Source organism: Solea senegalensis, linkage group LG18, assembly GCF_019176455.1.
Source record: "Solea senegalensis isolate Sse05_10M linkage group LG18, IFAPA_SoseM_1, whole genome shotgun sequence".
Classification (NCBI taxonomy): domain Eukaryota; kingdom Metazoa; phylum Chordata; class Actinopteri; order Pleuronectiformes; family Soleidae; genus Solea; species Solea senegalensis.
The window spans coordinates 819149-839002 of NC_058041.1; the positions used below are offsets into that span (position 1 = coordinate 819149).

Genomic DNA, 19854 nt, shown 5'->3' on the forward strand with positions numbered 1-19854 from the left:
CAAGACAACAAAGAAATCCAACAAAAAAACCCTGTTTATTTACATTTTCTTAATTTCAATTAAGAAACCTAATTGTTTTACTTTTTAAGTCTTTTCTGAAACTTAATATAGAGCTAACAATATTTTAGCTTGCTCCAAAGTTTGACATTTAGAAAGAGACTGTATATAAATGTACTGCAGTGCAGACATGAAACACTTGTTCTCATTAAACAGAAACAAGGAATACTCAACAATACAATACGTGTGAGATCATGGTCGTTACAGTGAGGGAAAATAAATTATTAATGAATTAAATGGGAAAACAGAGCAACAGAACAAAGGGAATTTTAAAATGTGTTACATAACATACAGTAAGCAGAGACTCAGTTTGTACTATATGCGTGTATTTTAGTCATATAAATGCCTAAATCATTCATTCACATTTCTTACTTTATAATTTGTTGATATTGCTGATAATAATGGTGATAAAACTCAGATCTATGAGTGTGTTCCCAAACTCTCTTCAGAGCACAGATTTGGCTCCTGGTCTGAAGAAAAAATGTCCACTGAGATTTAATTCAACCATCTGGACAAAATCGGAATGGATTTGGTCAAATGAGTGGCTCCCAGCTCCTAATCTGGCAACACGAAGCCACCGGTTTATCAACTACAGACATATTTTTAGAGAAACGGCACAACATTTGAAGATAAAAGGAGAAAATAAATGGACACATTTTTGATTATATCATTTTATCTTCTTGTCCTCTCATGACCACTTAGACATTTTTATCCAGTGACGGTGATCAACTCTAAGACAAAGAAAATGCAATTAGAGTTGTGATAGCTTGGTTTTTTTAACTCCACTAAAGAGGTTCCTCCTGTCTACAGTTTTTGATGATAAATCTCAAAAAGTCACAAAAAAAAATTTAAAAAATCTGTCAAAACTCATCGGATTTGAACAAATGTTTCTCCGTAAATCCTAACCCTAATCCCGTATGTTAGTCCGTCTTCTTCCAGTCTACAGTTTTTGACGAATCAATGTAATTTACTACATGAATTTGTCTATAAATCTCAAAACAATTATCCAAATATCTGGTGATTCATTTAGAAAGTTGACGACTTACTCAAACCTGATATTTAAAGCTTCCATTTTAGGATAAAGTACTTGTGAAAACGTTCACAGGGTGAACAAACGATTGAGTTACTAACACACAGTGACTCCAGTGTTGTTGTTGTTGTTGTTGATGATGATGGTGTTTAATCTTAACTGCAGGAGTCGGCAGCTGCAGCCGAGCTGCTGAGAAAAAGCAACAACACTATTGGACATGAAACCTTTGTTGCAACAGCAGTGTAGTGGAGATCAGGACGAGCTGGTGACTGCGGTAACAACAGTGATCAGTGCACAATTCAGCCATTAAAGCCATCAAACAGCAAATGATGTCAAAGAGGGCATCTAATTTAAAACAGAAAAGACATGTGATATCAGTCTCTGTGGCTATTTACAGACTGATTAGACCACAGAGAGATAAGAAAGAAAAGGTATATTTGTCATTCTGGAGTCATGATGCTCAGGTTTGCACAGCTAAGACAGAACGTTAAAGCCTAACCCTAACTAACCATTATTTTCTCGATCACCGGGTAATCACAAAATGTCAGATAATGTTAATTGTTGTTGCTCAAACCCGGAAATGATGATGTGTTCTGAAATGTCTTGTTTTGTCCACAATAGGGACGGGACGATACCGCTTTTCTGTGTCCGATACCGATGTCACAAACTGGTGTATATCTACCGATACTAATACAAGTCCGATACAGTGATTTTAGATCATTTATGAACGCATGAAGCCGTTAACGACACATTTGTGCTGAGTTGTAATTCTCCAACTGTGTAACAAATGTTCTTCTCCCAAAATAGAAGGAATAAAGAGCAAAAAACAGGACTCAGCTAAAATGCTTTTGCTGAGTTTATATTTTTACAGTCTGTAAATAGTGAAGCATGTGATATAAGGGATAGGATATGACATTTTCATCTGTCCAATATCTGATTCAATGATTTTGACCAGTTTCGGACTGATACCGATACAGATTCACACCCTCGTCCACAAACAAAAAATGATTCAGTTTTGTCACGTGGAGCAAAGAAACCAGGAAATATTCACATTTAAGAAGCTGAAAAATCAGAGAAACTCAACACTCAAACACTCAAACCAATGACCGTTTCAGACCTAACCCAAACTTTAACCAAACCACAATTCAAATCTTAGCCCAAGAACTTCACTAGTGCTCTTAGAAATGAGGTTCTGCCTGTCATGGGGACCACGTTTTGGTCCCCATGACGATTAATAGTAGACTTTATGCCAGAAAAACGTCCCTAAAGAGGTAACAAATACAAAAACGCAGACATACTATGTATAAGTGTGGTCACCACACATCAAACGTCATAAACACACTATTAAGAGGTCACTAGATTTAAAGAAGTATACATTTAAAGTTCTTTTACAGTAATTTGCTTCACAATTATCTTAGAAAACAATGTGAAAACAGATTCAATCTAAGGCAAAAACTGCAGCAGCAGCATCTGAATCTGACTATTATTAATAACAATATTCACTTATCTCTGGTGACACTTGATAAACCACTGCAGATGCTGACAAACAACATTTTCACAGAGCCTTTAATCTGATAATAAATGATATATACTCACCCAAGACAATTCATGGTTTTAGCTGCTGTCACCCATTGCTCAAAAACAATCCAAAAAATAAATCTATACCATAATAATCTATAGAGCTAGTGGTGAGAAGAGTAGACACACCTACTGCTGCTGCTGTACCCCTTTACTGAGGAGGAATACAAGATATGGTGGGACCTTGTTGCAGCCGCCGCAGCCTTTACCAAGTGTCAGGGGGAAAAGTGTCCACACACTGAATAATAGCCACACAATAACAAAAGGAAAATCTATCAGGACTAAAGCATAAAAACCTCCACACAGATACAAGAGGAGAGTTGTGAGGAAAGAGGAGGGGGTTTAAAACAACACAGAGATGCTCCCCTGTTATCATTGGTGCCCAAGTGTTTGAATTATTCATGAGCGAATTAAGGCAGGAAAAAAAAAAACAACAATCCTGCGGGCGGTGGAAACGACGCAGCCGGTTCAGTGCTGCTGGAGAACCTTCTGACGCGATATTAATATCATCACAGAGACGTGAGGGCTGTGTAGTGCGAGGAGGAGACGTAGTAGTGGAGTAGTAAAAAGATGAGAAGGTTTCACTGGCTCAAGACAAGTGGAGAGAAGTGTCGAGGGGATTTAGAGAAAGGCTCGGTGTTTGGCAGGTGAGATCTGGCCGCGTGAGTCGGACTGTGGATGCATTTAATTAGTTTTCATAAAGCGAGGACACAAATAAATGTGTGGATCATCATCACACACGACGGCAATGCTGTGAATTCAGTTTAAAGCTGCCAGCACCAACACGGTTTAAATCCCAATGATGTCAAGTACTTTCTGGTATAAAGAAGGGTATAACGGAGTGTCGTCTGCATAAAGAAATATAAAGATAACTGTGTTCATGAGATGCTACATGGTGGTACAATGGCAAGCACTGATGCCTCATGGGAAAAAGGGTCACAGATTCAGATCTCAGTTCAACCAAGAGCACTTCTGTGCGTTTGTGAGGAAAGTCTGGTTTGTTTTGTGGGGGGTGTGAATGTGCAACCCAACTCTGGTCCACCTAAAAACGTAGCCTGCCTCGGTTCGCTTCAAGTGAACCAAACGCAAGAAAGCTTGAATACAACACAGGGCATTGTGGGTAAACACGACCAACACGTTAGCACGTGTTGAACATTAGCCGGGAGATATGGCCCGTGGTCAGACGTGGAGTGAGAACGAGGTAAAAGCTCCGATATAATCTGCTAGTAAGCGTTAACCAACAGATGAGCGAGTTTTCTTAATGCAGCGCCGCCCTCGGGCAAGGAGGGGAACACGTTACTCAAAAGGTTTGGTTCATTTCACTAAAGTGTGAAAGTGAGAAAGCAAACTCGGACCAACTGAACGTTGCAACCCCCAATCGTACCGAGTCTGGCAGAGACTATTAGGTGTGAAAACAATCTAAAAGTTTAGTTTCTAAGTTTTTTTCATTGAAAATCCTGTATATAATTACACTGCAGTGCAGATATAAAAATGCAGATTATTAGTGTTGTTCAATACGTGCTTACTAAAGTTAGAAGTTGGCGTCAGTATTGGCCACAGAAAAATCCATACGCAATCACACAATCATTGCAAAAACTCAAGCAAATAATCTAACATTTATGCCCATTCCTGTTCCGTAAATACTCCGTACAGCTCCGGCTCTTACCTGATGCTGGAGAGAAGCTGTCGATGCTCCTCAGTGGTGAGAATCTCCGGCACGACGGAGGCCAACCACTCCACCTTCTTCTCTGCCGCATACTGCTTCAGCACGGCAAAGAGTTTCTCCTTCACGTCGGGTTCGTCCCCCAAGATCTGGTCGACCTGACGGAGATTGAACTGTGGTGTCAGACACTGAGGACGTGAGTCAAAAGTCACATATTTTCTGGTTGTTAACTGTTAAGTATGTTTAGTTTGGCCAGAGAGTTTAAAAACATTGAAGTATTTCAGTAGAACGTTAAATATTTTTTCTGTAAATTAAGACTTCACTGGTCTCACAAATCCATTAAATTCAGTTTTTCCAGGCTCAATTTCTATTAATGCTCCTTTTTCATCCAACAGTACAACTAATCAGAGAAAAACAAACCTAAAAGATGACTTTAAATATGCATTTACAAAATAATTTGAAAAGTGTGTGAAATAACCACATAATCACAGACATTTTGAGGTTTGTTTCAGACACATAATGAGAAAAATAAGGTTTTCTGGGCCTCAGTTGTGTATAAATGTTCAAATTTACCTTCTTGTTGAACTCCAAAGCTTTGTGTTTCCGGTCCAGCCTCGTCCCCTCTCCTCCCATCTGACTGTCCTCGATACTGCTGCTGCGTTTCTGCCTGGCGCCGAGGCAAAGCACGCCCAGGCGCAGCGTGCGGCCCTGCGAGGCCTTGATCAGCGCCGCCGCCGTCTCGTGCTGCCGGACGGGGATGCCGTTCACCTCCATCACGCAGTCGCCGGCCCTCAGGCCCGCGCGGCCCGCGGGTGAGCAGGGCGAACAGTCCTCCACCAGCAGAGGGCAGTCTCCCACGATGGTGAAGCCAAAACGACCGTCTGGACCTGGAATGATGTCCATCTGTAACACAAGAAAAAAGAAAACGACATTTTTAAAGGTTGTTTAATCCAGTGTTTCCTCAAACCTGGTCCTCGTGACCCCAGTGTCCTGCATGTTTCAGATGTTTCCCCTGCTCCAACAACACCTGAGCCAACGAGCCTTTCATTTGAATCAGGTGTGTTGGAGCAGGGAAACATCTAATACATGCAGGGCAGTGCATCCAGAGGACCGGGATTAAAGAAACACTGGACTATAATCCCCTTTGGAATCTACAGTTTAAATTCACCACCTTGTACATTCACGTCCACCAGTAACTACACAATCATTCCTAGTAAATCAAATTTTTAAAGTTTTTAAAGCTGATCCAGAAACTTGATCATTCCCTCCACACACACCTGCAGGACCTGGACTGGATTACACAACTGACTGGAATGGACTTTTGATTGACACTTTCATATTTTGTATTTCTGAACTGAATTTTAATTCATATTTTTTCTTCTTTTAAATTCAAACTGAACTGTGAACTAAAAACTAACCTAATTAATCAAATGTTTTTCAAAAGGTTTTCAAGTGGACTTATAAAGGTTTAATTTAAACGAACCAGCTGGTGTTTGACCAGAGGACACAGATACACTGATTTTCTATCATAATTATTATATCAACTGTGAACACTAAAGCTGCAACTAATGGTTATTTTCTAAATAAACTAATTTGTTGATTATTTCCACGACTAATCACAAAAATGTCCTAAAATGTCTTAAGATGTTCCAAAACATTAAAATGATCTCCACAAACCTAAATTATTCAGTTTTGATGATTTCTTTGTTACATGGAGCAAAAACCCCCATACAATATTCACATTTAATACACTTAGCACTCATAAAACTTGTTTTAATGACAAAAAAAAACCACTTAAACCAATGAATCGATTATCAAAATAATTGGTGATTCATTTAGTAATCGATTAATCGTTGCAGCCCTACACTGAACTATGAAGATTTGCACCTGGATCAGCAAATAACACTGGTTTACACCATATAAAATAAAACTAGCTCAAACACAGCCAGAGTCCGGGTTAATGCGGTACCTGCTGGATGCGGGACACCACTCCGATGCTGGGCGGGATGTTCTTCTGCGTCTGAGCGATGGAGACGACAGCTTGCGGCCCCAGTGTCGACACATTATGGCCCTCGATCTCCAGCACCTGGTCGCCCGCCTGCAGCCCCGCCAGGTGAGCGCTGCTGCCCTCCTCCACCGACAGGATGTAGCTGGGTCCATTCCCGCCCAGCTGGAAGCCGAAATCCTCAGGCCAGCCCTGATTGGACGTCGGCATGCTGAGGACTTTTGAGGGGAGAGGAAGAGAAGATGAGGTGAAGGGTGTGAGACGTGAAGATTGGAACGAGAGGGGGGAGGACATACTCACCCACTGTGGCCAAAACATTCAAGTCTACCAGCATTATAACAAACACACTTTGATCAGAAGAGACGATGTTCTGCTCCGTCTCGTTCCTCCTCGTACAAAGAAAGTGTGACACGCTCAGCGCTCGCCCTGACCTGGTTCACACTCCACAGCAGCCAATCAAACGAAGACATCGTCGCAGAGATTGTGAGATTGTGACCTTAATTAGCTCGAGAGACAAAAGTTTCCCCTCCCCTGGTACATGCAAGCCTCACCTTTTCAACCGTAACCATAAACTGGTAAGAGATGAAAAGTTGAGCAGCAAAATGTTATTTTTAGAGCAGAATATTAAAATGTGAAGGACTGAAATTCAGAAAAATTTTGGATTTGGCTCAAAATCAGCCTCCAGACTTCAGCTACAGGATAACGATGTGCAGTGGAATTTGGACAAACCTGGAAACAGACTTACAGAAATCTTTAGACGGACACCGCGAGCCTCGCTTGCTCTGCCGGAAAGAATATCTGCCCTTTTTGTTCTGCAGAAACTTCTTCATCTTCCCCCGGTAGCAGGTGGCCTTCGTCAGGTGACTCTCTATCGCCTTCCAAATATAATCTTAACGACAACAACAACAACCCTCAACAAGAAAACCCAAAACAAGTCAAAGCCCCATTCTTCTTCCCCCGCACGTGTGAAAAACCTCCTCGTGACTTAAAAAAAAAAAGGGTGAGTGTGCATGAAAAGCCGGTGCAGCTTCTGAGGCAGAGTCGAGGAGTTAGTCCTGCGTCTCACTCCTGATTCATCCTGGGGGCCGGCAGCACAGTGGTAATCAGAAAAGTGGGACGCGTGCACCCGCGCACCTCGGCTCCTTAATAATTCTCTCTCCAAAAAAGGCTATTGTGAGGCCTCGTTTTTCTATAAATACACCAACGTGTCTCTCTTTTCCCTCCCCCTCTCTTCCCTCCTCTCTCTCGGCTAGGTGGCTCTCCGAGGGACCGCTGCTGGCCCAGAATCACTCTGCGACGACGCGAGGAAGCCTGATGAGTACTAAGTGGAGCGTCTGGAATTCTATGTGTCTCTGTGTGAGTGTGTGTGTGCACACTCAAACGTTCAGTCCTTTGAGAAGGGGACAGGAGGAGCAATTTAAGACCTCTGCCTGTGTAAGATTAGTAGGATTATAAGCTGAATCTTCAGATCTCCTCCACCCCCCCGATGAACACATACACTCATTATAGTGGAAGCACAGAGGCAGTGTGTCCACCTGAAACACTGTAAGGTCAAGATTAATGTGTTGATTGTTGTTTCCAAAACCTCAGAATGTTGTCATTACACCAAAATGAATCGGTTTTAATGATTTCTTTGTGATATGGAGCAAAGAACCAGAAAATATTCACATTTAAGAAGCGAAAAGCTTGTTTTTATGACCTAAAAAAGCACTCAAAACCATCTTTAAAAATGTTAATGATGAATTTTAGTAATTGATTCATCACTGAATCCCTGCAGTCTATATTAATTTAATGCTTTTCTAGTCTTGATGGTCACTCACAGCTTCATTAGTAGACTAATGGCGTGTTTCTGCCAGGCTCGCCTCGGCCCGGCACGGTTATTTTGCGTTTCCACTAGTAATGGTAACAGGTAACCTTTTTTAGTACTTGCTCTAGCGAGGTTCCAAGCCAGCTCAGGTGATACTTTGCATGATGTCGCCAAATTTAACAATACAACAACTGCAGTCATTAGTCACTCGTTTGTGTGTGTCGTGTGTAAAACAAAGTCACGGCAGTTTCATGCAGCCGTGCAGCGATGACTCCGCCCACATTGAGTAGGTCCGCCCACATTTTGCAGTGGAAAACCAACCTAAACCGTGCCGTGGCGAGGCGAAGTGATCTGGGACCATAGTGGAAAAGGGGCTTAATGAAGCTCATGTAAGACTTTACATGGGTAAAAATGAATGCAACTGTGGATCAAAATTAATGTTTTAAAAGCTTACTGAAGCAAGACCGTAAGTCATATTCAAGGATAAAGGTGGTCTGATTAAAAGTTTGTGTGAAAAAAAAAAAAATGCCGTGTTAGAGCTGTTTATAATTGATTATATCGACTTTCAAATGATCCCTGTGTCATTGGTTTATTTGTAGAACAACTGCAGTGGAAAACTGGTGCAGTCACTCCGTCACTTCCAGCACATTCATCCTCTGTGTGTGTGTGTGTGTGTGTGTGTGTGTGTGATTATTTCATGTAATTAGTGGATGCTGCATTTGGGAAAAATTGTCTCATCACACAAACAGCTCTAATTATGTACTAAATCAACAGTACATGACATGATAATTAATAAAATAATTAATTAGTTGGATAAAAACTGACAAGCATCTCACAGTATTGTATGTAAAAATAAAAGAGTTTAATAGTTCTAGTCTAACATGCACAAACGTGAAGCATGTCTTGGTTATTAACAAGGTTTTTCCACTATTTACTGATATTTTAAAAGACTAAAAGAAAGATTTATTGACCTAATCATGGAGCTGTTACACCATCATACATCAAAATAACAATAATTTGAAAAAAAATAAGAGGCTTTCTGAACAATAAGTGAGATAATTAAGACAAAACTAATTTTGTTCTTCAGATTCTTTGCTATGTAATTATAGAAGCTTTTATTGCCATCTAATTTCCATCCACACTAATTCATTAACTTGAATTAACCACTTTTAAATAAATATCTAACTGCAACTCTTTGTCTTTTATTAATTAATTAATTAAAATTAATACACTAATTAATACAGTACATGCTGCCAAAATAATAGAAGATATTTTCGAGATGTTATTATTGGGGCTGCAACTAATTCAATTATTTTCATAACTGATTAATCTGCTATTTTTTTGTTTGGTCAATAAAACGTCAGAAAATGTAGGAAAAGATGATGTTTTAAAATGTCTTTGTTTTGCCCACAAAAGAAAAATTACTCAGATTTAATGATTTCTCTGTTACACAGAGCAAAAAAACAGAATATATACACATTTAAGAAGCCAAAATTCATTCAATAATCCAATAATGAATAAATCGTTGCAGCCCTAGTTATTCTGTAACTAAACATTATTGACAGGTCACCTCTGACACACTGGTAAATAAATTAGAAGTAGGGGGAGTTTTGTTGGGTGCTGCAGAGAAAGTATTGGGAGTTAAGGGTGTGAACTGTCATTAGAAGCAAAGCGCACACACACAGTAAAGAAAAAGGCAGTCTGCTCCAAACTGAATAATTAAAACACAAACGGCTTCAATGTGCAAACACAAACTGTTCACTTCAAACAAACTCTTGTCTTACACCTAAGGACGCCAACTCACATGTGACAAGAAGGCAGCATGGGGAGCTGCTGCAGCCTGTATTTGTCCTAAGATACCTGAATTATACTTTAGATATGTTTTAGTCAAAAATACATACCACAGAATAATTTTGCTTTTAAAAGGCAAAACGTACTCGCTTATGGTGTGAAAAGCATTAAAGACACTTGTTAAACATCAAACTGTCACTGCAAATGCATTAAAAATGCCTTGAAACAGGCAAAAGCCTGTTGATTACAGGAGACATCCACAAAACCCTGGTGCAGCCACACACACACACAATATATCTTACCTTTTTAAACAGCATCCATAGATGTGAACAACACACACAGAGTGCCCGAGTGTTGCTGCCTCCTGTGCGGCACTGTGAGCTGTAATACGAGTGCTGGGCCGTGTCCGCAACCAGATCCATCAGGTGTCCTGTGATGCCTCGCTGCATTGTGACGATCGCCGGACGACTGTAACAGAGGGGGAAACGACAACAACACTCAGAGAGCGCAGACGTCCAACAAGGATTATACACACGTGTGTCACCTGTGTGTTCTTGAAATATTCTACATTTTGAACCACTGGATCCAGAAGACTTTATGGATGTGTACAGAACTTACCCTGCTTTACAACTGAACTTGTTAATGGGACTTGGGACTTGCATGTTAAATTTAATCCGTAATCTGATGGTAGAGAACTGACACAAGTGAAGAGTTTTATTATTAGAGATAGAGATATTATTTTTATAGGGCGATAGGGATTTCTAGAAAATTTGGTAATTGTTTTGTGAAATCATTAGTGGGTCGATTCTTACCAAGATTTAATGGGAACATACTTGGGTGATAACCTACCCGTCACAAAAAATGTTTCAAGGAAGGAAAAAGAGTATAGGATAAACTCCTTTGGAGAGATTACAACTTTGAATTTGCAATTTATGTAAACACTAGAGTCAAAATGGTGTAGTTTGGAGACACACTTAGAGGGGAAAATTGCTTTTCCTCTTCCAATCATTGAAATATACAGTTTAATATGTTTTTAAAAGTGCTGTATTAATATTTTATTTGCGTGTGTGTTTCTTTTAATCAGATATTCTACTCCATTTTGTTTGCTAGGAATGTAAATTTTAATTTAACTATATAAGTCATGTAAAATGTGAAATATTTCATGGTTCCAGCTTCTTAGTTTAACAGTAGAAGTACTAGTATATTTGTTATTTTAGTGTATACACACGAGTACACTTCAACACATTAGCATAATATGGCATATATCTAAAACTTTAAAACTGAGTTAATAATTTCTCTAGTTTAGTGTTTTTAATTTGACTACTTTGATTTTGCTTACAAATTACATTCAAAACCTCCACCATATTTTTCTAAATATAAAATAATACCAATTTACAAACGTACAACATAACCCACGATTGTGCATGTTAAATGGTTTAATGTCAAAGTATATGCTCAATGGAGGAATAAAACAAACTGTTTAATTGGCAGCCCAGTCTATTTATTGGTTGTTCTTTTATAAGATGAACATATATTAAAATGTACTTTTTAAATAAAGATACAGAGACAGACAATGTGTTAATACTAATTAATAATATTAATTAAACAAGTTTCACATTACCGTGCCCATGATAGCTTCCAGTTAGCTTTTGTCTGCTAAGTCAGCTAGTAGCTTGGATTGAGCGTTTAGCATTAGCTGGACGTGGATGTTGTTAGCTATTAGCTTTGTTAGCGTTCCGCTAGCAGGTTACCTACTAGCTTGGGCGTTAGCTACATCGATGCTAAGGAAACGACAGTGTTTACAGAACAGGAGCGTGGGCTGAAAGTGAAACTGGGGGGGCACGGGGTGAAACCAAACTAACCTGGGATTAAACCTTTTAAAAATGCAGTGTAAGGCCGTGGAAAAACGAACTATTTCCCGGCTTTTTGAGAATCATGTGTGCATGTTCGCTAGCAGAAGGCAGGGAGTGTAGCGTAGCATGTTAACGTCACGTCTCTTCGGCTGGTTTCAGGAGAGCGCGCCGCGCCTTATTTTGTCTAAAACATTGAATCTGTATGGATAAAATGGACATTAAACTCCACATTCATATCCCCACCGCGTATGTTTGAGATTTTCTCGCCGTTTGCGGTGAGTTTTGGGGCACAGTCACCTGTTGTTTGAGTGACAAACATGGATTTCCTCACTCTGTTTGCGGTTTACGTGCTGCTGGTGCTGTCGTGTATCGTCCTCGTCTGTAAATATTCAGGCCAACAACAAACTCCATTTAGCATTCTCCTCAACTTCACCATAAAGGTAGGATAAATAACACAGAGCAGTTTAAACTCGTTTATATTACAAGCCGACACTAGATGGCGCCACTGCAGCCCTATTAAGACTGAGGTGTACACTATTGGGAATTGAACTCACTACTGTTCTTGGGTTTTTACAGGTTTTTTCTCCATTTACCCCAAAATGGTTGCAGACTTTGTCACAGAGGAGTTTACACAGACTGTTCCATCAGAGGTTTGTAGTCAAAACCTTTCCATTTATTATGTTGAACTATGTACTTAAATCTGAAAACTTGAAGCTAGTGTGTCAATAACATGACTCCAAACTGGTTCATTTGTTTCCCTAAAATATCAAAGACAAATTGCATCATTAAGTCCAATTGTATTAACGTAGAAACACTTTTCTTCTGAATGTAATGATTTCCACTGAGTCTCACTTTTTTTGGGTCCTTAAACAAAAATGCAGAATTTTCCCAAACTTTTATTTAACATTTATGAGTATATGTTTTAAATAACATGCATTAATGAAGTTGTAATTCATTTACCACTTCACACATTTGCTCGTCTCAAATTTATATTGAGATTTGGGTCACGATAGTTTACTATCTTGGTCCTGACATAGAAAGGTTGTACTTTCAATGTTTGTGTTTTATCTTTTTGTATCTGCTCACTGATTTTTTTTTTTGATTTTGTAGATTTACTCCATTTTCCTGCACATGTAAAATAGCTAACATTATAATTTAATTTAATCATTTCCCACCTGTGTCGTGTTCTCGTCACTGCAGGAGCAACACGTTCATCTATCTGCACATCCTCCTAGAGGGCGCCGTGTACGCAGAGTTCACGTACGAGGTGTTCGGCTTCTGCAGGGAGATGGACACGACTCTGACCAGTCTGTCTGTGCCTTACATCCTGCTGATCATAAAGACCTTCTTCTTCTACCTCTGCGTCAGGAAAGACCCAGGTTCCCTTTAATATTCATTCACACTTACATAAAAGAGTAAGGAGATATCAAATATACATGTAAATACAAACAGCTATACAAGAAGGAAGAAAACAATATCAGACAAAGTTTTACCATTAAATGTAAAAATGTAAGGGGAACACACCTCAGCTATACAAGAAATAAGGGTTAAGGAGAAATTAGGCTGATAATATTAGAATTACTAAAAAAAAAAAACATACTTATGAGAGTTTATTGGCAGAAATTAAGTGTACTTACTCATGTTTTACACCCTGGACCTTTTTTTGAAGCTGAAATGACTGAATCTGTCCTGTTAACAAAAAATGAACATATTGATCAATTGATTACATAAATAGTTGTTGATTAATAACTGAATAATCAATGTAATCCTTTTGCTTTTATTTACTTAATAAACAACTAGTTTATTCATAGTTTTGTAGCCTCATTTGACCTGTGTTACATGGAGAGTCAATCAGTGAGGTGTTTGTTGTGGACAGGATAATTACTCACCTCTCTCTCTTTTTTGCTGCCTCACTGTTTTCCAGGCACGGTGACTAAGAGGAAAGTGTCCGTGCAGGTGCTCATGTACCCGTACGACAGGAGACTGTTTCACCCGGGAGTCTCCTGTCCCACCTGTCAGCTCTTCAAACCGGCTCGCTCCAAACACTGCCGTGAGTAATTTGATATTTGTTGTCCCCGTTTCCCCTCAGGGTTCAAGAGGTCGTACACGAGCAGTTGTACTGTTGTTATTCCCGTACGGAACGGGCTTTGTTGGTATTATCCACATAGCAGTGTTATTTGTCTCTTGTGTGAAAGGTCAAAGAGAAACATCAGGCCAACATTTCAGAGTTTGTACGAGTGCTTGGAATCAAATGTTAGGTCAGTACTGACCGCAAACTCTGGCTGTTTTTCTCTCAGGAGTGTGTAACCGGTGCGTGCAGCGCTTCGACCACCACTGCGTCTGGGTGAACAACTGCATCGGCGCTCAGAACACGCGCTACTTCCTGCTCTACCTCTTCAGCCTGTGTGCCATGGCGGGAGACATCGCCGTGCTGACGGCGGACATGCTGCTCCACGCCGTGCTGCGCTCGGGGCTCCTGAGGGCCAGCTACATCGACGAGCGCGGCGAGCGGCAGGCGGCGGGCGCTCTGTTTGTCATACAGGTGAGACTCTGTTTTCAGATTTCAGATATGGATCATTTTTGATGATCCTTGCAGATATTCGGTTCTTGGATTTGAGGAAATCTGTCCTGAAAAGTCCTTGAATTGGATGTCAACCAAGGCGCGGGAACCCGAGAAACACTAACTCTGTTTCTGTTGTAAACCGAGTGGACGCTCTTTTGTTCTCCTGTCCCTCCAGCATCTGTTCCTGACGTTCCCCCGGATCGTCTTCATGTTGGGCTTCCTGCTCTTCGTCTTCTTCCTGCTGGCGGGTTACTCCCTATTCCACTCCTACCTGGCCGTCGTCAACCAGACGTCCAACGAGTGGTACAAGAGCCGAGGCTACGTCTGTCAGCACTGCCACCCGAGGTCCACCGCAGGGGCAGCAGCAGGGGCAGTGGATCATCTGTGCAGTCCGGCAGCTCCGGATCACTCCAGACGATACTTCTACAGCCGAGGACTTCTCAAAAACCTGGGTGAGGTTTTTTCCCCACCAGTGCCTGTTCGCAAAAAACACAAATGAACAAAAAACATGTGCCTTTTTTTTGTTTATATGCTGCATTGACTTTACATTTACTGTCTGACTGGAGAAATAAAGTATTTGTTTATGATTTCTATATGGACTCTGGTGTTTAAATTATCTTATCATCATACAGGTGCCATTAAATAAAGGATAAATGCTCATTTCTTTCAGTGAATTGTAAAAAATAAAGGTTTGTTTCTATTAATACAAATTTCTGTAATCATGCCAGAATGTGCTAAAATGCTTTTTCAGTTTCTCTGGCATTTTCACATTTAATTTTCATCACTTACAAATATAAAGATAATTTCAGATAATTCCATTTCAGTTGAACAAAAGGAAATCATTGGCAATAATAATTGCGATGGTTTATAGAGTCAAGATTATTTATTGGTCACTTGAAAAGAACACTACAAAGAAAGAAAAAGATAGGTAAGAGTGAGAGCACGAGAGGACGAGGAAAAGGAGAAGAAAAACAAGATAGAAAAGAGGAATTGAGGACTGAAGAATCGAAAGAGCGAAAGATGGTGGCAAAGAAAGGAGTTGAGGAACCAGAGGGAAGTCAACAAAAGGAGAAAAGAAACGTGATGTGGAACCAAGTGAAGGAAGGAAGAAAGACAAACAGAAGAAAAAACAGATGACAGGACAGAAAGACAGACAAAGACAAACAGAAGAAAAGACAGACAAAGAATGACAAACAGGTAAAGAAAGAAAAGTCAAAAATACAAAGAAAAGAAGAAAACATGACAGAAAGATAAGATAGAATGAAAGAATGACAGACAGAAGAAAAATTGATGGACAAATGTGACCTGTGTGTAAATCACATGTGAATCCTGGGCTCTGATTGGACGCTTTTATGAGGCTACTGTCCCTTTAAGCCGGTGCGGAAGTAAGTCAGAGACTTGACGGCGAGCTCAGTGGAAGGTCAGCACTTCTTCTTTCCAGGATTTTAAAACAACACTCTCTCATTTTAAAGAACCCACACAACTCCGTTCCTTTTTTCTTAACCGCCTTTAACGTCTGTTTTAACCGCTCGCTGCCGCGTCTCCATTTTAAGCCGCTTTTAGCCTCTAACGCCCCGGTCCTGCTCCTCCATGTCTGGGTCCAAAGGCTCCGCGCGGCTGAGCGGAGCTCTGCTGAAGCCGCTGCTGGACTCCGTGGACTGTGTCCTCTTCGACTGTGACGGCGTGATCTGGAGGGGGGACCAGGTCATCCCCGGAGCAGCCGAGGTCATTAATCTGCTCAAGAAGAACGGTAAGCGGGTCTTCTTCCTGACCAACAACAGCAGCAAGACGCGGAGGATGTACGCGGAGAAGATGGCCACCATGGGCTTCAGCGTGGCTCCGGAGGAAGTGTTCGGGACCGCGTACTGCTGCGCCGCGTACCTGAGCACCGTGTGTCAGCTGCAGGGGAGCAAGGTGTATCTGCTCGGCAGCGCGGCCATGGGGCAGGAGCTGGAGGCGGTGGGGGTCCGGCACACGGGGCTGGGACCGGACCACATCACCGGCAGTCAGAGCGACTGGGCCAACGTGCCCCTGGACCCGGAGGTGAAGGCGGTGGTGGTGGGTTTCGACCAGCACTTCAGTTACATGAAGCTGAACCGAGCCATGCAGTACCTGACCCAGCAGGGCTGTCTGTTTGTGGGGACCAACAGGGACACCAGGCTGCCGCTGGAGGGCGGGAAGATTGTCCCTGGTGAGGAGGACACACACTTGGACACCAAAGACACACCTAACCTTACTCATCATCACATCAAGTGCCTTAACCTAACTCTAACTACAACACTAAAACCAGGTCTTAACCCCCCTATAAAGCCCACACAATAATGCATTCCATATCCCCTTACCCTAACTTTAACCATCACCACCACAACTAAGCGTTTTACCCTTAATGTAACCCTCAACTTAAACCTAATTCTAAGCCTAAAACAAAGGTTAGATAACCTTAAGAGCATAACCCTTAATTTAAACCCAACTATAACTGTAACCCTCAAACCAAGCCTGAACCCTCAGAAAGTGTGTGACAGAACTTTAGGACCAACCAAAGATGTCCTCACTTTCCAAAGATGTCTTGGTCGTCACAGAGACGCATATTCAAGACCTCAAAATAATGCATGTCCTCGTTCCTTACCCCCAGTAGTTCTCAATCCTGGTCCTGGTGTGTCACTGTCCTGCATGTCTTCACATGTTCACCTGCTCCGACACACCTGGGTCACATGACTGGCTCGTTATCAGGCTTGATGATAAGCTGAGTGACCATTTTGAACCAGGTGTGCACCAGGATTGAGTGAACCCTGCCTTAATCTAAACCTAATTCTAATCTTGAAACCAGGTCTTAAGACATAAACTGCCGTTTATGTTGTGACACAATGTGGGGAGCAGCCAAATTGTCCTCACTTCCTGTCATTTAAATACCCAATCTTAATTTAACAGTTCCTCAGACATGAGATTTGGCCTTCATAGATCAGGTTTTGGTCTCTACCTGTCCTGACAAGGTCAATGTTTATGACAGAAAAGGTCCTAAAAAAAGTCATTAAACCTGAATCCATTTGTTTTGTGGACCAAAATAAGACATTTTCCAAAATTGTATGGACCAAAAACCTTTGATTAATTGAGATCTATGAAAATAATTATTTGTAGCTCTATAGAGTAATTTACAATAAAAATAATGTACAAACTTAAATATAAATACATGAAACGGGTCATTATAAAAAATGACAACATATATAGTTTCAGTGATGTTACAACATTTATCTAATCCCTGAGAACAAAAATGTGTTTTTGTAATAACTGACTGATAAATAATAATTGACTACGGACGATCATTCAAAAATCTAAAAATATGAAACTGGTCATTGAGTTTCTGAGAACAAAAAAAATGGATTTTGTATAATCGTCCAGTGCTGATCATTAAAAATCATCTCTACACATCATAAAACCTTACCTGACCTGACCTGTGACTCCTCCCCCCTCAGGTACCGGCTGCATCCTGCAGGCCGTGGAGACGGCGGCGCAGCGCCAGGCCCAGACGGTCGGCAAGCCCAACCACTACATGTTCGACTGTGTGGCGTCGCAGTACGGCTTGGACCGCGCCCGCTGCCTGATGGTGGGCGACCGCCTGGACACGGACATCCTGCTGGGCTCCAACTGCGGCCTGAAGACCCTCCTGACCCTCACCGGGGTCAGCACAGTGGCGGACGTGGAGGCCCACGAGCAGAGCGGCTGCCCGGAGCGGCGGAAGATGGTGCCCGACTATTACGTGGACAGCGTCGCCGACCTGCTGCCCGCCCTGCAGGGGTGACACCGCAGCAGTGTGTCGAGACCAGAGGAGGAGCTGCTGTAAAACCTGAGGAGGGTTCATCCTATCATTCAGTTTCTTTTTGAAGTGTGGTTGTTAGCGCTACTGACAAGAACACTGAAAACATGGTTACAAAGACAACATGTAGATAAACTGTACGCCTGCTCGTCTTTATCTCACTGTCACGCGGCCTTTTCAACACAGAAACTTCAAGTTTGTGCCGCTTTTCTCTCTCACTGTAAACAAACCCAGAGGGAAAAGCACCAATCATTGTTTTTTAGAACAAACAGGAGTCGCCGATCCACCATTTGCCTCCATGAGTGACTTCAAATGTGTTCGTTTGTGACTTCTGTGTTTGAAATCCTTCATTTGGATTTACCTCGGTGACACACACTGACCACACGAGGCAGCACTAGATAAAATGCTATTTAATATATATTTATAAGATGCTGACCTCATTTAACAAAATCTACATCTGTTCAAGTCTTTAGTGCTAATACCTCATTGAACCACACTTCAAAAAATGTATACAACTGAAAACTCCCTTGTCTACAAGATAATCTGATTTTATTTTGTCGTTTACTCAATCAATAAAACCTCCAAATCTTACATTTTTTTTATATATATATATATATATATATATATATATATACACACATACGTATGTATATATATATACACATATGTGTATATATACATACGTGTATATGTATATACACACACATTATACATATATACAGTGTGTATATATATATATATGAATTACTCATTTAAGATAGAAAAACATGATTTGCAGTATTGTTTCAATGTGATTATTGTCACTAAATTATTATTATTTTTTGGATAAGCGAAGTGAGTGAACTGTTGTGAGTGAAGTTTATCTGGACTGTGGTGCAACTGTGGCTGAAGCAACGAGACGTCAAAGAGAAGAAGTGACATTGACACACGCTGAGGCAACAGTAGTTTCAGTCATGTCTGTGTGTTCAGGTTTATAAATAGACGGACGGACGGACAGACAACGGACGGATGGACAGACGATGGGGGAGTGAGCTGCACTTTGCTGTGTTCTCGTCGTGTCTCGACACATTTCTGTGCTCAGACTCGTGGGACGGTTCAAAGAAATCCAGTGCCGTAATTTTATTTAAGTCAGAACGTCAACACTTTAACAAAATGATATATATATATATATTTTTTCTGTTCATTCTGACTCATCGATTCTACAAAGAGTTTTAGTCTGTAATAAAACATGAACTGTCTTCACGACTCTGTTTCATCTCTGTTTCAGGTCTAACTTCTGATTTGGAATATCTGGAATACAAAAATGTATATTTTCAGACACCTGTCTGTACTTCATGTATGTTATAAAAGAAATTGCAAAATTAACCTTACGAAAAATGTTACTACGGTTACAATAACTTAAAGACATTACTTTTACAAACATTAATAAAGTTATGAAAATTGCGACTTTCAGTATTTTAGGGGCTGAACTTTAACCAGAAGTGTGAAGTTTGGGTGGGGCGGGGGTGTATGGGTTGCAATTTTTTGTAGTTTTAATATTGTAATGTACAAAAACATTAACTTTAGGAAGAAATCTTGCAAATGTTTTTGCAAACATTACAAAACATTTTACAAAAAGTAACACAAATGTTACTGGGGCGGAGCTCTGACCAGAAGGCTAATGGGTGGGAGGGTCTTCATTTCAGATGATTGAAAA

General features: G+C 40.8%; 3 protein-coding genes across 3 annotated transcripts in view; 2 read left to right on the top strand and 1 right to left on the bottom strand.

The window, feature by feature from the left end:
• Positions 1-7891, bottom strand: part of grid2ipb (glutamate receptor, ionotropic, delta 2 (Grid2) interacting protein, b) — a 36866-nt gene extending 28975 nt beyond the window's left edge. Inside the window, exons 1-4 of the mRNA XM_044013721.1 lie at positions 7079-7891; positions 6298-6551; positions 4902-5231; positions 4332-4486 (exon numbers count right to left, since the gene is read on the bottom strand). Coding sequence (XP_043869656.1) covers positions 4332-4486; positions 4902-5231; positions 6298-6551; positions 7079-7163 — 824 coding nt within the window. The 5' untranslated portion in view covers positions 7164-7891. The remainder of the gene's footprint in view (positions 1-4331; positions 4487-4901; positions 5232-6297; positions 6552-7078) is intronic.
• A 3795-nt stretch (positions 7892-11686) lies between these two features.
• Positions 11687-14940, top strand: zdhhc4 (zinc finger DHHC-type palmitoyltransferase 4). The gene is made up of 6 exons (XM_044013720.1): positions 11687-12224; positions 12361-12434; positions 12985-13163; positions 13709-13834; positions 14082-14326; positions 14523-14940. The coding sequence occupies exons 1-6, from the start codon at positions 12102-12104 to the stop codon at positions 14844-14846; spliced, it is 1071 nt and encodes a 356-aa protein (XP_043869655.1). The 5' UTR covers positions 11687-12101; the 3' UTR covers positions 14847-14940.
• A 712-nt stretch (positions 14941-15652) lies between these two features.
• LOC122759430 (phosphoglycolate phosphatase) lies at positions 15653-19396 on the top strand. The gene is made up of 2 exons (XM_044014312.1): positions 15653-16538; positions 17818-19396. The coding sequence occupies exons 1-2, from the start codon at positions 15938-15940 to the stop codon at positions 18141-18143; spliced, it is 927 nt and encodes a 308-aa protein (XP_043870247.1). The 5' UTR covers positions 15653-15937; the 3' UTR covers positions 18144-19396.
• The last annotated feature ends 458 nt before the right edge of the window (positions 19397-19854 follow it).